Below are 18,323 nucleotides of genomic sequence, written 5' to 3'. Positions count from 1 at the left end.
AGCGGGGGCGGCTGCAGCAGGAGGCGGCGGCGACTGGCTCCCGCGTGACGGTGGTGCTGGGCGCGCAGTGGGGGGACGAGGGCAAAGGCAAGGTGGTGGACCTGCTGGCCACGGACGCCGACATCATCAGCCGCTGCCAGGTGCGGGCTGGGGCGCCGGGTCCCTCCCCCACCGCCCAGCGAGCCCCCCTCCCCGGACCCAGACGGCCCCTGTCCTCCCATGCCCTGGCCGGTCTCTCACCCGCTTGGATGCCTTCCCTCCCGGAGCACCTTTCCCAGGGCCACCCCACCCATGCACGCACACGCACCACTCACACAACCCCCGACCCACACACACCGCCCTCCCTCCACCCACCCCTCCTCCACCATCTGGGCAGCGGGCCAGGGCACAGCTATAAATACAAGTCGCTGAGTTGGGGACACCCGATCCTCAGGGGGTGCCGCGTGCCATCGGCGTGACGCTGGACCCTCCATGGGGGAACCGGAGGACCCAGCCCCAGGGTGGTTTGAGGACCCCCAAGACCCCTTCCTCATTTGCAGTGATCACCTGGGGCCTGTCTGGGTCTGGGACAGGGCTTAGCTGGCTCCCCGCATGGTCGGCAGGTGGTGGAGGGGGTGAAAGCTGCCTGCTGGGTGGGGTTGACCCCGGTGAGTCAGCCAAGGAGAGGCAGAGGTGGAAGGCGGCCAGGCCGTCCTGGGGGGCAGTTGGGGCCGGGCCTGAGGGAGGGTGCTTGGGATGATCCTAGCCAGACATGGGAGAGGGAAGGCCACAGACTTCTGGCCAGGGTGACCTGGTGGCTGGCAGTGCCACGGAGGAGGCCAGACCCGCTTTGTCCCCCAGGGCCCAGGGCGGGGCCTCTGCCAGCCGGCGGCTGCTCTCAGCGCCCCCATCTGTTCTGACTGAGCTGGACACTGGACACTCTCTCGGCTGCCACCCTGGGGCTGCCTGCCCCATGCCAGGGCAGCCAAGTCTGCTGCCCATGGGCTGACTTACAGCTCTGGGCACAAAGGGGTCAACTTTGGGATGCATGCGTCTGGGGTTTGGAGTCCGCCTAGGGCTGTTGCCAATAATTGAACAAGGGCCCCTGCACAGCCCCTTCTCCGGGTTCTGTGGCCTCCTTCCTGAGCTCCGGAGAGGAGGGCTGGGGCTCGTGACGATCCCTGTCAGAGAAGGGAGTCAGCCCAGCACCCTGTGTGGCTCAGGGCTGCCTGAGCCCATCCTGCCGGAAGGGGCTGTGGCTTCCTAGAAAGTTCTTCCTGGAACGGTGGGGGACCTCCCCGACTCGCGCTCCGTCCTAAGCAGCAGGCAAGCTCGTCTGTCGCTCCAGAGATCCCCCAGGTCCTAGAGGTGGTCCCCAGCTCATGCTCCCTGCACACTGCCTCTGCCCTGCCACCTCGTCCCCGGCCGCCAGGGGGCGTGCCCAGCGCTCTACCGCTCTTCACCCTCCAGGGCGCCCTCAGCGTGGGGCAGCCGCGGCTCCCGACCCTCCTCAGACCTCTGCTCCGATGAGGCCCAGGCCCCTCCCCAGGAGCTGCCGGCTCTGCTGGACGCCGTGCACTTCTGCAGGGCGGGCTGGGGCTGCCACAGCTGCTCTACAAGCGTTCATCCCGCTCCACTGCCAGCTGTGGAGGTGGTTCTGGATCTGGGCCCTCCCTGCTGTGCCCCCGCCCTGTCCCCCTACAGCCCCGCTCACTCGCAGCTGCAGACGGGGAGCGCGGAGGGCGCAGCAGGCTGGAGCCCATCCCATACTCGGGCCACCGGGCCGCCCCGCCAGGCCACCCCACAGCCTGAGAGAGCCCCTGGCTCTCCAAGCCAGTGGGAATAAAAGAGGTTTGTCCCTGGAGCCCACAGCTGTCCCCCTCCAGCCTCCTCAAAAGCCAGTGAGGCAGGAGCATCCTGAAGAGCTCCTTCACTGGGGAACGGAGGCTCAAGTGTGGAGGAATGAGAGTCACTGCCACGTTTGGAGCCCCCACGGGTGCCATGTGCCCACCATGATAGCCAGAGGCCTGGCCCTTTGTCCCCACCCGTGAGTGCGGGGACCGAGCTGGATCTCAGCGGGGTGCTGCTCTGCAAAGGGAAGGTCAGGGACCTGTCTTCTTTGGGGCCCCAGCCCCAGGCTCTCTGCAAATGCTCAGTGATCCCCGACCTCACAGTGCCCATCTCTCCTCTTAGCGGTGGGGGCTTTCCCCAGCCACCGGGCTCCCAGCATCTCCCCTGTTCTTATGCATACCATGTCTGACCACCCCATGTCGTCAGAGGCTGGCAGAGTGAGGAGCTGGCTGGATCTCCCCAGGGAAGACTGCCTCTTTTCTTACTTGGAATGTGGATGCCTGAAGCCAGATGAAGGTACCCGACATGGGGTTTCCAGGCGCACAGAGGCCAAACCTTACCCTCTCACTCGAGGGGCTGAGCAGAGGACAGAGCAAGGGCAGAGTGGTCCAGGTGGTAAAAGTGCATGCAGTGGGCAGAGCGGGCTGGGCCGCATCTGGGAGACAGGCTGCTTGCCAGGAGGGCTGAAGTCCCTGAAGGGTCGCCTGGGCCTGGGGCCACCCTGAGTGTTGGCTGTGCTCCTTCCCTGGCTGCCCAAGCCTCTGCACACCCAGGCTCTGGCTCTGCCTTCTGCTGACGCCTGCACCAGCAGAGCCATCACTTCGAGCCCAGCTCCCAAGCCCCCTGGTGGCCCCTGGCACTTGGCATGAGTCGCTGCTTTGCTCACCCTGGACATGGACTTTCCACCCTGCCCAGAGGTGATCTGGGGCTGCCCAAAGCCCCGCACAGCTCACCTCATTCTTTTCCCATCCTGGTCGTTTGGGGCCTGTGGTCAGAGTGCACCTGGGGGCCCCTGAGAGTGTCCTCGCCTCCCACAGTCACCTTGGGTCCACCTTTAGGACCTGTTTCCTGGGCAGCCTCCCTTCTCCAGGCTGAGCCTATATTGTGCATCCCCCACCTCATGACCCCACCCCCACCTTCACACCTGGGCCGTCCTTCCTCCACTCCAGGGTGGCTCTGGGTCTGTTAGGCTGCACTATGCCCCCTGGCCCCACTGTGCCATCTTCCTCCTTGCCTGCTCCCCTGGCTGCTCCCGAGCCTCTCTCTCCTCCAGGCTGAGTCTCCTCTGAGCCAGGTCTGCCTTCCCTGCTCTGCAGCCACATCACATTGCCTGCCTCTCTGTGCCGGGGTCCTGTGTTCCCTCTTCTCTCTGGGCACGGACACCCCATCCTACTTCCGAGGGGTCCCCAGGCACCTCCGCCTGTGCTTCCTCCCACATGTCCATGGCGTTTCCTTCCTCTGTGTGTCCCACCTGCATGTCCGGCTCCTACCCCTCAGATAGGCAGCTGAGGACACGCACACCTGGGTCTCCCTGCCCCCGTTCCCAGGCTGGCAGTGCCTGGCCTTTACCCCCTAGTTCCTCCTTCCATCTCCAAGCTACTTCCTATGGATAACTGGGCTCCCTGCCCAGGACCACAAGGCTCTGGTGAGTCCTGGCCTGGTTTAGAATCCCCGTCCTTCTGCTGCAGTGCAGACCTCAGGGCACTGGGCTGTTTATGTCTGGCCATGCCCAGTACATGGGCTGAAGGGGCCTGCCCTGGGTCTCCATAGTGTACTCCCAGCCTCCCATGCCCTCCAGCTCTAGCTAGAGCCAGTGTCTCGCCGGCGGACAGGGGTGGAAAGCTACGGCCATGTATGCAGGGGTGTGAGATCACAGGGTGTTCCCACAGTGTCCTCTGTGGTGTGGCAGCGCCAGGTGGGAGCTGGCGTCCTATGCATTGAGGGCCTCTGTGCTGTGGCTGTCGTGGCTCTGGGCGCCCTCTCCAAGGGGCCACCAGATAACGCTTTGCCTCAGGCTCCAGGGTGTACCAGAGACCTTCTGGGAGCCAGAGGGGCAGCTGCCTTGGCCAGGGAATGCCTGGGCTTGCTTCCAGAAAGAGGTCTTCCCCCTACCCCACCTCTGCACTGGTGATGGTGCTGGTCACTGGGCCATGGCTCCAGGACAGAGGGTCCCTGCAGTTAAACACAGCCCTACCTCATTGCGGGAACACAAGTCCCAGGCAGCCGAGACCTGCACACCTGGACCAGTGACCTCGGTTCTGTCCCAGGCCTCACCCCACTACCAAAAGGGGCAAAGCACAATTCCTTTGGGTTGAAGAAATGAGTGAATGGTGGGAGCCTGCAAGCAGAGCCCAGAAGGGAGTGAAACAGTGTAAGTGGGTGAACCCACTGCACCACACTGGTAGTCACAGGTGCGTGCACACTGGGCACCAGGGCCCCTTGCTCTGTGCCAGGCACGGTCATCATACAAACTGCCATTGGGTGCCAGTGCCAAGAGGTTGGGCCCCAGGAGCCTCACAGCCTCTGAGAAAAACCATCGGCGTCCCCCAGCGCTCGCCACTCTGCTCGCTTCACTGTCTGGCGTGAGCTTGCTGACAGCCAGGCCCTGGGCCAGGGCTGGGGATGGACACAGAGGCGTGAGAGCTGGTCGCTCCCATTCCAGGGGCAGAGGTGCAAACAACCACTCCATTGTCCCCTCCTCCCCAAGCCTGCATGAGAGCTTAACCAGGAGGTGGTATAGCATGGGCCTGGCACAGCTAGGGCTGAGGGGGAAGCAGGTAGAGTGCAGTGGCGTTGGGGCATGGCACGGTCAGAGATGTAGTCCGCTAATGCTGTGGGGAGAAGGCTCTGCAGCATGGGAGGTAGCAAGCCTCATCCCAGGTGCTGTTGCAGGTAGGGCTGACGATGGGGGCTGCATCGCAGGAGAGAAAGGGGCCTCCTTGGAACACTGGGCCAAGCAGACGCTGTGGCCAGAGGAGTCATCCATGGCATTAAGGGGCCTGTGGATTGCAGGGCAGTGGCCAAGTGGGCCGGGAGTCAAAGGGGGCCCTGGCAGGTCAAAGGTCAATGGACAGCCCCCAAGCCAGGCAGACGGCAGGTGGCATCCCAAGGGTTTAGGGACAGGGTGGACAGGAGCAGGACAATGGCTGCAGGGCAAGGCTGGGACACGTGCAGGTGACAAGCTCAGTGCAGGGGCAGGGCATGCGCCATCTGGGCAGTGTGGAGGTGAGGAGCAAGGACAAAGCCTGTGTGTGGAGAGGCCTTGCAGGTGTCAGCAGCGTGGCGCCGGCGTGGTGGGGAGGAGCGTGGTGGGGAGGAGCTGTGGGGAGGAGCGTGGTGGGGAGGAGCGTGGTGGGGAGGAGCGTGGTGGGGAGGAGCTGTGGGGAGGAGCGTGGTGGGGAGGAGCTGTGGGGAGGAGCGTGGTGGGGAGGAGCTGTGGGGTGGCAACCCAGAGGCAAGGAGGTGGGCAGAGGCCCCCGGAACTGGCCCTGCCCCTCAGCCCAGCCCCAGGTCACAGCACAGCCCTCCCCTGGCTGCCTCCAAGGAGTCCCCAGCTACTGAGTGGCCACTCCACGCCAGCTCAGCCCACATGTCACCTTCCCAGTGCCTGTGGAGGCCCAACCAGGGTGACGCTGGGAGAGGAGAGGGCTTGGAGGAGCCACAGGTCAAATGCAGGAGGCCACACCTGCCTGCCCAGGAGGACAGCAGGAGCCGGGTCCTTAACACCTGGAGGGGAGCGGGTGGGTGCGGTGGCTCACATCTGTAATTCCAGCACTTTGGGAGGCAGAGGTGGGTGGATCACTTGAGGTCAGGAGTTCAAGACCAGCCTGGCCAAGTGAAACCCAGTCTCTACTAAAAATACAAAAATTAGCCTGGCATGGTGGCAGGCGCCTATAATCCCAGCTACTGGGGAGGGTGAGGTAGGAGAACAGCTTGAACCCAGGAGGCAGAGGTTGCCATGAGCCAAGATCACGCCATTGCACACCAACCTGGGCGACAGAGTGAGACCCTGTCTCCAAAAAAAAAAAAAAAAAAATTCCATTGTTGAAGCTGTCCAGGCTGTGTATTTTGTTTTGGCAGCCCTGGCAGACTATAGATAGTTAGATGATATGGAGAGAGATGTAGAGAGACATTTACTTATAAATATAGGTACATATATAAAATGCCTGGAGGGACCAGCAATGGGGGGAGGACTGAGGAGCAGCCCCGAGATGTGCTGTGGGTGGTCTGAGGGTGCGCACAGCCTCCTGGAGGGGAGGGTCCTGAGTGGGGCAGTGGGGACAGGGCTGGCCACAGGGCCGTGCCTTCCCTGGCCCCCAGAGGGGTGAGTTGGCTAGACCCACAGGGACAAAGCAGGGGTCAGAGCTGTGTCTGGTTCCTGAGTGGGCCTTGTCCCCTCTTCCCTCGTCCAGTATGGAGACAGCCTCCTTTCCTGAACTCCCTGCCACCAGGGAGGCAGCTGGCAGGGATGTCCCCTAGGGACTCTGAGTGACCAGCCAGACTAGGCAGAGAGTGGTAGGGGAGACTCCAGTGTCCTTGGGGGCTCAGAGCTGTGTCCTGACCCAAGGCTCCACCACAGAGCGGAAGGCCCCAGGAGAAACCTGGAGGCAGGTAAAGAGTACCAGGGGGCCAACAGGCTCCCTGAGTACCCCTAACTCTGGGCCCCCAGCCTGAGCTGAGCCTTTGGGTACAGGTCACTCAAGGCAGGTGTTCAGCACCGTCCATCTTCGTATCTTCTCTCTCACTCGCACCCTTGTATCACTGTGCTTCTGAGAGTTGGGGGCGTACCTTAATCTACTGTCCCTGACCTGATAAACAGTGGAAAGGTGGCATGATGTGTCCCTGCAGCTGCTACACCTCTAGTGGCCATCATTCATGCCATGGCTCTGTGACAGCACCCCCCAGAGTTGTGCAGTGTGCAACATGGGTGACCGCCCATGGCAGCTCACAGCATGTGGCTCAGCCCATTGGCCATGCAGGCGGCTCCTTTCCTAGGAGCAACAGGCCTGGGCTTCCTCTCCACCTGTAGGGGCAGCAGTGGGCATCTTAGGTAAATGCAGGACTCTGCAGCCCCTAGAGGACCCTGAGTGGTGGCTGAAGGATGGATGTGCCCATGGCCTTCCCTGAGCTCAGGTGCCTCAGCTCTGCTTTTAGAGGAGCAGGGCAGCCGAGAAGTGCCTGGCAGAGAGAGGCCTGCCAGCTGGACATGAGGACCCTGGAGCTTGGCCTGAGGGGCTGCGGTGGGAGCCGTGCCTAAGCAGAGCTGTCCTGTGGCATACACTCAACCCTGGCTCTTCTGCCCATCACTTATCTCCATGAGGTAGGAAAGACAGAGTGAGTGAGGCTGCCCTGGGAGCTCAGCACTGGGGGGATGGTGACAGGACTTAGGGCTCAGGGCCGGGCTGCCTGGGACAAGCAAACCCTGAGAGGCCCCCTGTGGCAGGATCCATAGACCCATCTACTGGGCCAGCAGGGGCCAGGAAAGGAGAGGAGGGAGACCGATGGGGCTGGAGGCACCGGTGCGTCTGTGCAAGAGAAGGAAGCCCTGTGAGAGGGCAGCAGCCTCCGGACTGCCCTGCACACCATGCTGAGGGGCCTGGCATCCACCTGCAGCCTGAGGCAGCCCCAAGGGAAGGTCCCAGTGCCTCTCCAGGAAGGGCGGGGCTGGCCCTGATGTTTGGTCCCTCCTCAGCAGCCAGCCTCATGGTCAGCCTTAGCTGGTGGCTCCCACGGCAAGGCAGACCCTGGCCTGGACCTGAAGGCTCTGCCTTTGTGCAGAGCCCCGGCCTGACTGTACCAGCTTCCCTTTGTCCCCCTTTGTCCAGCCCTCCTGGGATGGCTTTGCTGTGGGAGTCCCAGGCTGAAGCTGGAGGAAGGGCAGGAGGACGTATTGTCCCCAACCTCTCAGCACATGCTTGTGCAGCCTGACATCCTGAGACCGCAACTGTGATGGGGAGGACAGACTGGGGTCTCTCCGGGGCCATCGTCCTGGGCTCCCCAGAACTGGGAGGGCTGCGGGTCAGCAGGCCCCAGGCTCAGTGTCCTGGGCTGGCTCCTGCTCCCGGGAGTGGCCTGGCACTGGCCCTGGGGTCATTGGACACCCACTGGCCCACGACAAGCCACGCCTGTTCCTAGGAGCCTGTGTTTGCCCCCAACAGAACCAGGGTGTGCCCAGCGGGGCGTCCCTGGGCCTGCTGACATGGGCTCTGGGCACTCTGCCATGGCAGGCAGCACTTGCCCTGACTGCCAGGTCATCCCTCGAGGCCTGCCCACCCCAGGCGGGGCTTTGTACAAGGGATAGGCTTCCCTTATCCGTTTCCCTATCTGTCCTCAGAGACCTCACCCCTGACTGCCCCCAAAAGGCAGCAGATGCAATCATGGGCATGAACCTACTCTGTGACCCCCGCGGAGAGGAATTGCCATACCACGTATGTGCCAAGGCAAGGACAGAGTAAGGGTGGGGGTCTCCAGGAGGGTGCGGTGACCCCCAAACCCAGAGTCTGTTCCAGTCACGCCAGGGCCTGCCCTGTCTCGATGGACTGAACCTGCACGCCCAGGGCTGACTCAGGGTCTGCTGAGCGGCACAGGCTGAGAGCCCCGCCCATCCGCCCAGGCTGCAGAAGTGCCCTGACCCTCCACCTCCACCCTGCCTCGGCGCCTGGCAGCATTAGCTCCCGCAGGGCCTCCAGGTGCCCTCAGATCACCCTCCCTCCTGCCACCAGGCTTCCTGCATCTCTCCGCCTCCCAGGATCCCCACCCAGTTCACCCAGCACCGCCTGGCCCAGAGCCACTGTCCTGAACTAGTTTCCTGCAAGGACTGGGCCCAGCCAGGCAGGGCAGGCAGAAGTCGGGGCGCGGCGGTGAGGACTCCTGCCCTGGGAAGGGGCTTCAGGGCTCTGAGTGCTGCCTAATCTCCCAGTGTGTGAAGTTAGGTCCCAGGAGGGCGAGCGCCCTGCCTAGCATCTCCGGATCTGCCCTCCCTCTGTCCCCAGGGTTACCCTGGCACCAGCCGCCAGGGCTCTTTCCATGTAAATCTTGTCCAGATGCATCGTGAGGAGCTAGTGCAGAGGGAGGGGACGCCATCACTGAGGGTCCTGCCTGGGACACCTCACTGCCAGGCATGTGAGGGTGGGAGGGGAGCTGAGACCCCTCTGCTGGGCAGAGAGCCGTGCGGTGTGACTGGGAGGATCCCCCATGGGCAGACAAGTTGAGGGCTTTTCTGCCGGGAGGTGAGGCAGGAAGGTGGGGCTCTGGAGTCCTGGGGACAGAGTGGGCCCCAAAAGGGCAGTAGTGAAGGAAAGGCCAGACCAGTCTGTGGGGCAGGGTATCCGTGTGTGTCCCCCACCACCCCACTGGGACCCTGCTCACCCTCCAGGTGGGGCTCAAGGAGAGAGGGCAACAGGGAGGGTCCCCCATGCCATCCAGTGGCTGGCCAGAAGTGGGGCTGGAGAGCTGGCCTTCTCTCGTGGGGCAGAGAGCTTCTGGGGCTCCCTCCAGGCTCTGCCACACCTGGCCTACACGGGTCTCTTATGGTGGCATGAAAACCAAAAGGTGCTGGAGGGACACCCCTTGCCATTGGTGGGGGCCTGGCTTCAGGGGCAATGGGCCATCGTGGGGCATCAGAGATGCTGCCTCTTCCTCAGCTGTGAAGCGGGGACTCCTGCCTACATGTAGGGGAGCCCTATGAGCCGTGCCTTGGGGCTGGAGTGTCCTGCAATCGTCATGCCACCAGCCCACCTGGCCTGCAGGAGCAGAGGGTGGGGGGCAGCCACCCACTGGACCTGTGCCCTACTAAGCAGAGCCAAGCAAAAGGCAGGAGGGCTTTGGTTGTTGCCGCACCTGAAGAGGGTCCCTACTTTATCTCCAGCTTCCACTGGCACAAGAGGCCCTTTGGGAACCTAAGGCAGTGGCGTCCAGGGCGGTGGCACAGTCTGCTTGTGTCATGCGGCTGTCTCCTGGCAGGGGGGGATTGGAGTCTGCACATCCCACCTGCAGCAGGAGCCCCCCAGAGAGGGGAGCCTGTGGCTGGGTGTTCCCCAGAACAGGGCTGGCTCAGAACGGCTTTTTCCTTTTCATTTTAGATGGGAGGTGCCTGCTCAAAGGGAGGGGTCCCTGCTAAAGAGGGTGAGGGTAGGTTGGGCCGTGGCGGGGGCTGAACTCATGCTCTGCGGAAGGGTTGGGCCCTCACTCCTGCATGAAAGGAGCGAGCTCCAGAGCGGGACCTGCAGCTGCAGAGACCTGTACCAAGCCACCTGGAGGTGTTGGCCCCAGCCTGGGCCAGACCCTTCCGACACAGGCCCCTGACCAAACGGCTGCACTCCTTGCACGGTGCAGGATGCTCACGTCCCAGTGCTGCACAGACGCAGCAGAGCTGGCCACCGAACCAGGCACCCCAAAATCCAACAGCAGTGCCCTGCAGGGACAGAGGAAGCCCCTGTGGGTCAGTCCATGTCCGGGGGGTCCTCAGTACCCAAGTGCCTTCAGCTCAGCCAGGTTTCTGTTCCAGGGGGGCAACAACGCCGGCCACACGGTGGTGGTGGATGGGAAGGAGTATGACTTCCACCTACTGCCCAGCGGCATCATCAACACCAAGGCTGTGTCCTTCATTGGTGAGTACCCTGCCCCCACCTGTGTGTGAGCAGGAAAAGGGGTGTCAGCCAGCCCGGGAGCCCCACTCGCAGGGGTACAGGGTACCAGAGCCTGGTGATGATGGCTCTAGCAGGAGGCTGGACCCCGGCCTCCACCTGCCCCACCGGGCACTGGTGCATAGAAACCTGCATAGCCCAGGCCTGGGCTGGGAACGCAGCTGAGAGGACACCGGGCTGATGGGAGGAGGGCAGAGTCACATCCACCCGCAGGAGCGGGAGTGCCTGATCCCTGATCCCTCCGGGTTGTGCTGCGGGAAGCCTTCTCCAGCCGCCAGCCCCGTCCTGCCCAGCCCTGGGCCCCACATGGCGGGAAACAAGGCCAAGGAGGCACCGCTTAGCAAGTGACAGGACGTGCCAGGGCTCACAGACACCCTCAGCTTGCGACACCCCGGGCCTCTGCCACGTGTTTATTTCAGGAGGCCGTGGCATTTGGGTGACCTTTTGTGCTCACCATGGCTTGCATAGACTCCAGGTCACTCTCGTCTGGACTGAAGTCCTGTCTCCCTCAGCTGAGCCTGTGCCATGGCCGGCCTCAGCGGGAACTGGCAAAGGGAAAGGGGTTCCTTGGAGAGGCAGCAGGGGTTCCTGAAGGGCTTCATCTTCAAGCAAAGGGTTTAGAACTCAGGGGTATATTTGTGTTTTGTTTTTTGTTTTGAGACAGGGTCTCGCTGTGTCACTCAGGCTGCAGTGCAATGGCACAGTCCTAGCTCACTGCAACCTCAACCTTCTGGGCCCAAGGGATCCTCCTGCCTCAGTCTCCCAAGTAGCCAGGACTACAGGCTTGTGCCACCACACTCAGCTAGTAAATATATGCTTTTTTTTTTTTTTTTTTAAGAAATGGGAGTCTTGCTATGTTGCCCAGGCTGGTCTCCAACTCCTGGCCTCAAGTGATCCTCCTGCCTCAGCATCGCAACATGTTGGCATTATAGGCAAGAGCCACCATGCCCCACCAGAGTGGTGCCTTTGTTACAGTCGACGGACCTACATTGACACATCACCATCACCCAGCGTCCATAGTCACCTCAGGGTTCACACTTGGTGCTGTACATTCTGCCAGTCTGGACAAACGTATGCTGTGTGTCTGCCACCAGAGTATCATACAGACTTTTTTCACGTCCTAAAAACCCCCAAGCTCAACCCGTTCATCTCTCCCTCCTCAACCCTCGGCAGCCACTCACACTGTCTCCGTAGTTTTGCCTTTTTCAGAATCTTGGAGTTGGAATCGTACAGTATGTTGCCTTTTCAGATTGGCTTCTTCCACTCAGTAATATGCATTTAACTTTCCTCTATGTCTTTTCGCGGCTTGATAGCTCATTTGTTTTCCGTGTTGAGTAATACTCCACTGTCTGGAGGGACCACCGCTGACTTCTCCTTTTGTTTACTGACGGGCCTCTTGACGGCTGCCGAGTTTCGGCGATCATGAATAGAACTTCTAAACATCCACGTGCAGGTTTCTAAGGGGACATCAATTTTCAGCCCCTTAAATACCAAGGAATGTGATTGTTTTGCAACCATCACCACCATCCACCTCCAGAACGTTCTTATCTTCACACACTGAAATGCTGAAACACCAGACAAGTCCCCCGTCTCCCTCTCCCAGCCCCGGGTGCCTCCCATTCTACTTCCTATCTCTATGAATTTGGCTCTTCCAGGGGCCTCATATAAGCGGAATCATCCTGTTTGTGTCCGTTTGTAACTGCCTCATTTCACTCAGCATCGTGTCTTCCAGGCCCTTCCACATTGCAGCCTGTGTCCGAATTTCCTTCCTGTTTTAAGGCTGAATACTTTTTCCATCATATGGATAGACCGTGTTCTGCTTATCCATTCATCTGGCAATGGACAGCTCTTGGCTACTGTGAATAATGCTGCTATGAACATAGGTGTGCCCATTTCATGCTGGGTTGTGTTTGTTTGTTTGTTTGCTTTTTGAGACAGAGTCTCATTCTGTCATCCAGAGTTCGGTGGCAGGATCTCGGCTCGCTGCAACCTCCGCCTCCCAGGTTCAAGTGATTCTCCTGCCTCAGCCTCCCCAGTCGCTGGGATTACAGGCAGGCACTACCATGCCCAGATATTTTTTTGTATTTTTAGTAGAGACAGGGTTTCACCATGTGGGCCAGGCTGGTTTTGAACTCCTGACCTCAAGGGATCCTCCTGCCTCGGCCTCCCAAAGTGCCAGGATTACAGGCATGAGCCACTGTACCCACTCACTTCATGCTGTTCTTAATGTACGTTTTCCAGTGTCTGGGACACAACTCTTGTCTCATGCTTCTGTCTCTCATGCAGGCAACGGGGTGGTCATCCACTTGCCGGGCTTGTTTGAAGAAGCAGAGAAGAATGAAAAGAAAGGTAGGTCCCAGCTCCTGCAGACTTGCCCTGTCCCAGACACAGTGTCCTGAGCGGTTGTGTTGGCTGGAGCCTCCCTGAGGGTTTCTCCCGCAGAGGGGACTGGCAGGGGGTGGGTTCCCCACACAGCTGGCCCAGCTCATCACCCACTGGCTCTACCTGTGCAGAAAGCGAGTGAGCCGGGCAATCCAGAGGCCTCAGACGCTGGCGGCCTCGGCATCACAGGGCCAGGTAGCACCTGCAAACTCAGGTCAGGAGGTCTGGGAAGGAGCCAGGGACCTGGACCAGACACCCAGTGGGAAGTGGGGACTGGACTGCTGGGCTAATTATGCCTGCAGGGAAGGATGTGGCTCCGGGGGGCTCTGAGGAGCATCTGGCCAGGCACACAGAGGCCTGCAGGCAGTGAGTGAGACCCACCAGCTGGGGGTGTGGGCAAGGCAGACCTAGCGTGGGTAGGGACAGACAGCAGCCTGAGTGGGTCTGGGAGGACGCTGAGCTCCAGCCTTAGGCTGAAGGGCAGGATGGGTGTGAAAAGAGCAAGGAGAATGTGATTCTGGGGACATGGGCACCAGGGGGTACCCAGACTGAGGCCCTGAGGGGGCAGATCAACTTCAGAGTGGCTGCAGGTAGGGAGGAAGGCCAGACACTCACACCAGCCCCAGCTCCCCAGCCCGGAGGGGGTGAAGCCTGCGGGCATGAGAGTGGGCATCCCAGCGGGGGGTGGAGTGAGGGTCCGGGAGCCTCAGCTGGGGAGGAGGCAATGAGGGGCGGGCCTGCTGCTTGCTGCACAACAGAGGTGGCCCTGTCAGTCCCCACATGCCTTACCCGGATGGGAGCCGGGTGAGCTAGCCCAGCTTTGGCCCCTCACGTGTGAGCTGCAGTGAACACTGACCCACCTGCGTGCCGTGTCCCCACAGGCCTGAAGGACTGGGAGAAGAGGCTCATCATCTCTGACAGAGCCCACCTTGGTACGTTTCCCACTGGGGTACAGGGAACAGCCCCCCCTGCCCCCACCATTGCCAGCCGGCCCTGCTCCTCCACGGCCACCAAGATCAGGGAAGTCCCCAAGGCCTCTTGTTCCACATGGCTCCGTTAGCTTGTACATTATCCTTTTTAAAGAGCTTCAAGGTGGGAGCTGGGTCAGGGATCCCTAGCCCATTTGCAGATGGGGAAACTGAGCCCCAGACACTCATGGTCACACCCCAGTTTGTCCTCTTTGAAATCTCGACCACCCCCTTCCCAGGAGACTCAGGCCAGCAGGAGGTGAGTTCCATGTGTAAAATCTGTCCTCTGCTTCTCTCCTGTTCCCTGGTGCCCTCACCTGGCCCGCCCGCCAGTGTTCGATTTTCACCAGGCTGTCGATGGACTTCAGGAAGTGCAGCGCCAGGCACAAGAGGGGAAGAAGTAAGTCTGCCGGGACACTCTCACCCTCAGGGAGTCTTCTGGGCCCGCAAGCTGGTAGACTGTGGGGTGTGCCTGGTCTTGGGCACGAGGAGGGTACCTCAACCCACTCAAAGCCCCTGGAGAATGGCACCTGTCAGAATTCCACAGTGCATCACCCAACCCCCGGACGAGCCAGCCCGTCTCTCTCTGGGGTTGCACACTGTCCTTGCTGGCTGCCACTGCCACGCAGCTCCTCACAGGAGTGCACAAGCCCTGCCGTAGCCTGTCACACCCACCACCTTTCCTGACTCCACACAGGCCCCAGGGAGGACATGAGAAACACTAAAAAAGTTTAGTAGAACCTCAGATGTGCCAAGGACACAGGAGTGAAGCAGATGAGTGTCCTGCCTCAGAGAGGTGATCACACACCCACTCGCACTCTCACACAGGCCAGGGCACACGCTCGTGCTCTCACATACACACCACACGCCCACGCATGCTCGCACAGGTATGCACATGTGCATGCACCGCACAAGCCCACACACCCACGCAAATGCACAAAAGTACACACAGCCACACCTACATACACTCACACACGTGCACACACTCCGTGTGCACACATCCACACACAGGCACACACCATACCAGTACACACATCCATGCGAGTGCGTACACCCACACATGCACACACTCACAGCTCAGCCAGACACAGGCGGCAATGGTGAGCACTGCAGTCATGAGCTGGCGGGGGTCACGGCCTCAGGGGGATGCCTGAGCTCCTTGGGGCTCCTGGGTTCTCATGGGCACCCCCTCCTCATCTTTCAGTATAGGCACCACCAAGAAGGGAATTGGACCCACCTACTCTTCCAAAGCTGCCCGGACGGGCCTCCGCATCTGCGACCTCCTGTCAGATTTTGATGAGTTTTCCTCCAGGTACCTGAGCCATCTGCAGTCCTGGAAGAGGATGGGAGAGGTTGCCAGAAGGGACTGTGGCTAGTGGGGAGGGCCCCGAGGACCCACGTGGACCGTGGCGGGGTGACAATGACTGTCCCTTGTGCAGATTCAAGAACCTGGCCCACCAGCACCAGTCGATGTTCCCCACCCTGGAAATAGACATTGAAGGCCAACTCAAAAGGCTCAAGGTGAAGCCGGGGCCGCAGTGTGGGGGCTGCGAAGTGCTCCTCCAGGGAGGCTGGCTGTCCTGCCTGGTGCTCGTTGAACACGCTTGGGGCACACCCGTTCTTAGGCATTGTTATGGGCTGGCCAACCTTCCTGGGGACGCAGGACTCCTCTGCCCCAGGTCACAGGCTCACTCTGCTGCTTGGTCCTTCCTTGCAGGGCTTTGCTGAGCGGATAAGACCCATGGTCCGAGATGGCGTTTACTTTATGTATGAGGCCCTCCACGGCCCCCCCAAGAAGATCCTGGTGGAGGGGGCCAACGCCGCCCTCCTCGACATTGACTTCGGTATGTCCGGGAGGATGTGCGTGCCAGCGACCTTTCGTGCCTGCCAGGGAAGACCCAGCTGCGGAGAGCTGTGGGAACAGATGGGGGAGGGAGGGGCAGACCTGCTTTCCAAGGCCACAGTGCCATCCATGCCCATGGAAATGATCCTCGTGTCCTTAGTGTTCCTATTGTCAGCAAGGGAGGGGAGAGGAGAAAGTGCTGGGCTAGAGATGAAAGAACAGGGTGACAAGGTGACACGGTCAGGGGTGGGGCCAGGGAGCCTGGCAAGGTGGGTCAGAGCCAGCCCTTCCGACGGTCTGTACAGCCATATCCTGTCCTCACCCCCACGGGCGCACCAGCTTACCCTCACCCCCAAGGCGGCCTGGCCACCTCAGGCCATGCTGTGGGCAACTTTCTCCCTCCCCTCACCCGAGACTCTTATGTGAGCCACACAGCCCAGCACACAGCGCCCATTCGGCCACTCCCCCAGGACAGGCCAGGCTGGTGACCCCCACGGAGGGGACCCCCCATGGTTTGAACAGCCCGCTGCCCTTTACTGAGAAGGCCTCTTGGGCTGGGTGGAGTAATCTACAGGGGATGACAGGTAGCCCCCTAACCTGCTCTGTCTTGCAGGGACCTACCCCTTTGTGACTTCATCCAACTGCACCGTGGGCGGCGTGTGCACGGGCCTGGGCATTCCCCCGCAGAACATAGGTGATGTGTATGGTGTGGTGAAGGCCTACACCACACGCGTGGGCATCGGGGCCTTCCCCACCGAACAGATCAACGTGAGTCCCCAGGCCCTCAGGACCCCATGGGAGGACAGGGAGGCCAGGCAGCGGTGCCAGGGGTGGGGTGAGCAGTGCCAGGGTGGGGGCTGTGGGGACCCTGCCTGTACCATTTCCCCATCTCCCACCAGGGCCCTTCCTGCTGTGCAGGCCAGGGTGGGGCTTAGTAAGAGGCACTGGGGTGGGCCTACTCCCACGGCCGCAGCACGTGAGCTCACACAGAGTGTGCACATGCACACGCGTACACATGACCTCACTCCCCTCGGAGTGTGAGGCCCACAGGCAAGTGGGGGCGCCTTGCAGCTCCTGAGGACACCCTCATTTGGGGTAGCTGGTGGACTCACCTTGGCTCAGAGAGGACACTAAGCACCTTCCCTCGGCCTTGTCCCCAGGTTGGGGGGGTCCTCTGTCACAACCAATCTAGAATTGGGGCTGAAAGCCAACCCCCACAACCCCGCCCAGCTCTCCAGCCTCAGGAAGGTTTCTGGAAGCTGCTGTGGCCCCAGAATCCTCAGGAGGCCCCAGCCTTCCTCTCTCAGCCTCAACCTGTGACCCTTGATAGGGCAAGGACATGGCCCTTGTGCCTGAGCAGGAGGAAGGGCAGGTGCTGGGAGAGCCAACACAGGGAGGGCGGACGCTCTCCAGAGAAGCTTGAGAGGGTGCAGGGATAGGTGTCAGGAGGTACACACACCCCTGACCCCCAAAGCCAAGCTGCAGGGCCAGGCCCACCTCCCCCAGCTGCCCAAGGCAGGAGGGGAAGACGGCAAGGCTGCCGGTGCCTTCCCCAGCTCAGAAAGCCTAGTGGTGGGGTGTGTCCAGGAAGAGTGCTCACCGGCTCACGCAGCACTGTGGGCCAGGCCCTGCCCGTTGTGAGCCTCAGCTGCCAGACAGGCTTACCATGGATGTGGGGATGTGGGGGAGCTGGATGTAAGGACTGTCGGCGGAGGCGGGGCAGCCTCAGGGATTCTGAGATCTCCATGTGGGGAGGGGGAGGTGGGGGAGCAGCAGGGCCAGGCCGCACAAAGCCCCCACCACAGTCCACGTGACATCTGCCCTGTTCTCATGTAGGAGATTGGAGACCTGCTGCAGACCCGCGGCCACGAGTGGGGGGTGACCACAGGCAGGAAGAGGCGCTGTGGCTGGCTTGACCTGATGATTCTGAGATATGCTCACATGGTCAATGGATTCACTGCGTAAGCAACCCATGCTGCTGCCATCCCCACTGGGACCGTCCCTGACTCCCGACACCTGCAGAGGCAAGCAGCACTGGATGCAGGGGCTGAGGGCTGCCAAGTCTCCTTGGACAAGGTTTCCCACTGATCTCAACCCTTCCACAAAGCACAGCCCAGGGGTTAGCGGTATGGAGGCCTGTGCAGGGTGTGTTGCAGCCAGCCCTGGGAGCACAAACTCCCACCCCAGGGCTGATGCCATGAAGGATGAGGGCGTTCCGGCACTTGTAAAAGGTTAAAATGCTTCACGTGGAGCCCGGAAGTCCCCAGGACGAAAGGATGCACCGTCATCCTGCTAGGAGGATGGAAGCACTGGTGCCGGCCTGTTGAGGCGTCCACTCTGCGGGCCCCTCTGCTCCTCACAGACTGGCCCAGGCTTCCCAGCTGTTCAGGCTGTCTCCCCGGCTGTTCAGGCTGTCCCCCCGGCTGTTCAGGCTGTCGCCCCGGCTGTTCAGGCTGTCCCCTCAGCTGTTCAGGCTGTCTCCCCGCTGTTCAGGCTGTCCCCTCGGCTGTTCAGGCTGTCCAGCTGTTCAGGCTGTCCCCCGGCTGTTCAGGCTGTCCCCCCGGCTGTTCAGGCTGTCCCCCCGGCTGTTCAGGCTGTCCCCCCGGCTGTTCAGGCTGTCCCCTCGGCTGTTCAGGCTGTCTCTCCGGCTGTTCA

At 61.3% G+C, this 18,323-nt stretch overlaps 1 protein-coding gene across 1 annotated transcript in view; it reads left to right on the top strand.

Annotated features, from left to right (window-relative positions):
* The first annotated feature begins 8,141 nt into the window (after positions 1-8,141).
* The window catches only part of ADSSL1 (adenylosuccinate synthase like 1), a 13,841-nt gene continuing 3,659 nt past the window's right edge, over positions 8,142-18,323 (top strand). The window contains exons 1-10 of the mRNA XM_011951404.1: positions 8,142-8,281; positions 10,337-10,439; positions 12,762-12,824; positions 13,739-13,789; positions 14,159-14,225; positions 15,030-15,137; positions 15,265-15,346; positions 15,543-15,669; positions 16,282-16,436; positions 17,505-17,629. Of these exons, the coding sequence (XP_011806794.1) occupies positions 8,261-8,281; positions 10,337-10,439; positions 12,762-12,824; positions 13,739-13,789; positions 14,159-14,225; positions 15,030-15,137; positions 15,265-15,346; positions 15,543-15,669; positions 16,282-16,436; positions 17,505-17,629 (902 nt within the window). The 5' untranslated portion in view covers positions 8,142-8,260. The remainder of the gene's footprint in view (positions 8,282-10,336; positions 10,440-12,761; positions 12,825-13,738; positions 13,790-14,158; positions 14,226-15,029; positions 15,138-15,264; positions 15,347-15,542; positions 15,670-16,281; positions 16,437-17,504; positions 17,630-18,323) is intronic.

Source organism: Colobus angolensis, unplaced genomic scaffold (assembly GCF_000951035.1).
Source record: "Colobus angolensis palliatus isolate OR3802 unplaced genomic scaffold, Cang.pa_1.0 Scaffold32, whole genome shotgun sequence".
Classification (NCBI taxonomy): Eukaryota; Metazoa; Chordata; class Mammalia; order Primates; family Cercopithecidae; genus Colobus; species Colobus angolensis.
Note: the sequence above shows the minus strand (reverse complement) of the source record. Positions and strands in the feature narration are given on the sequence as shown.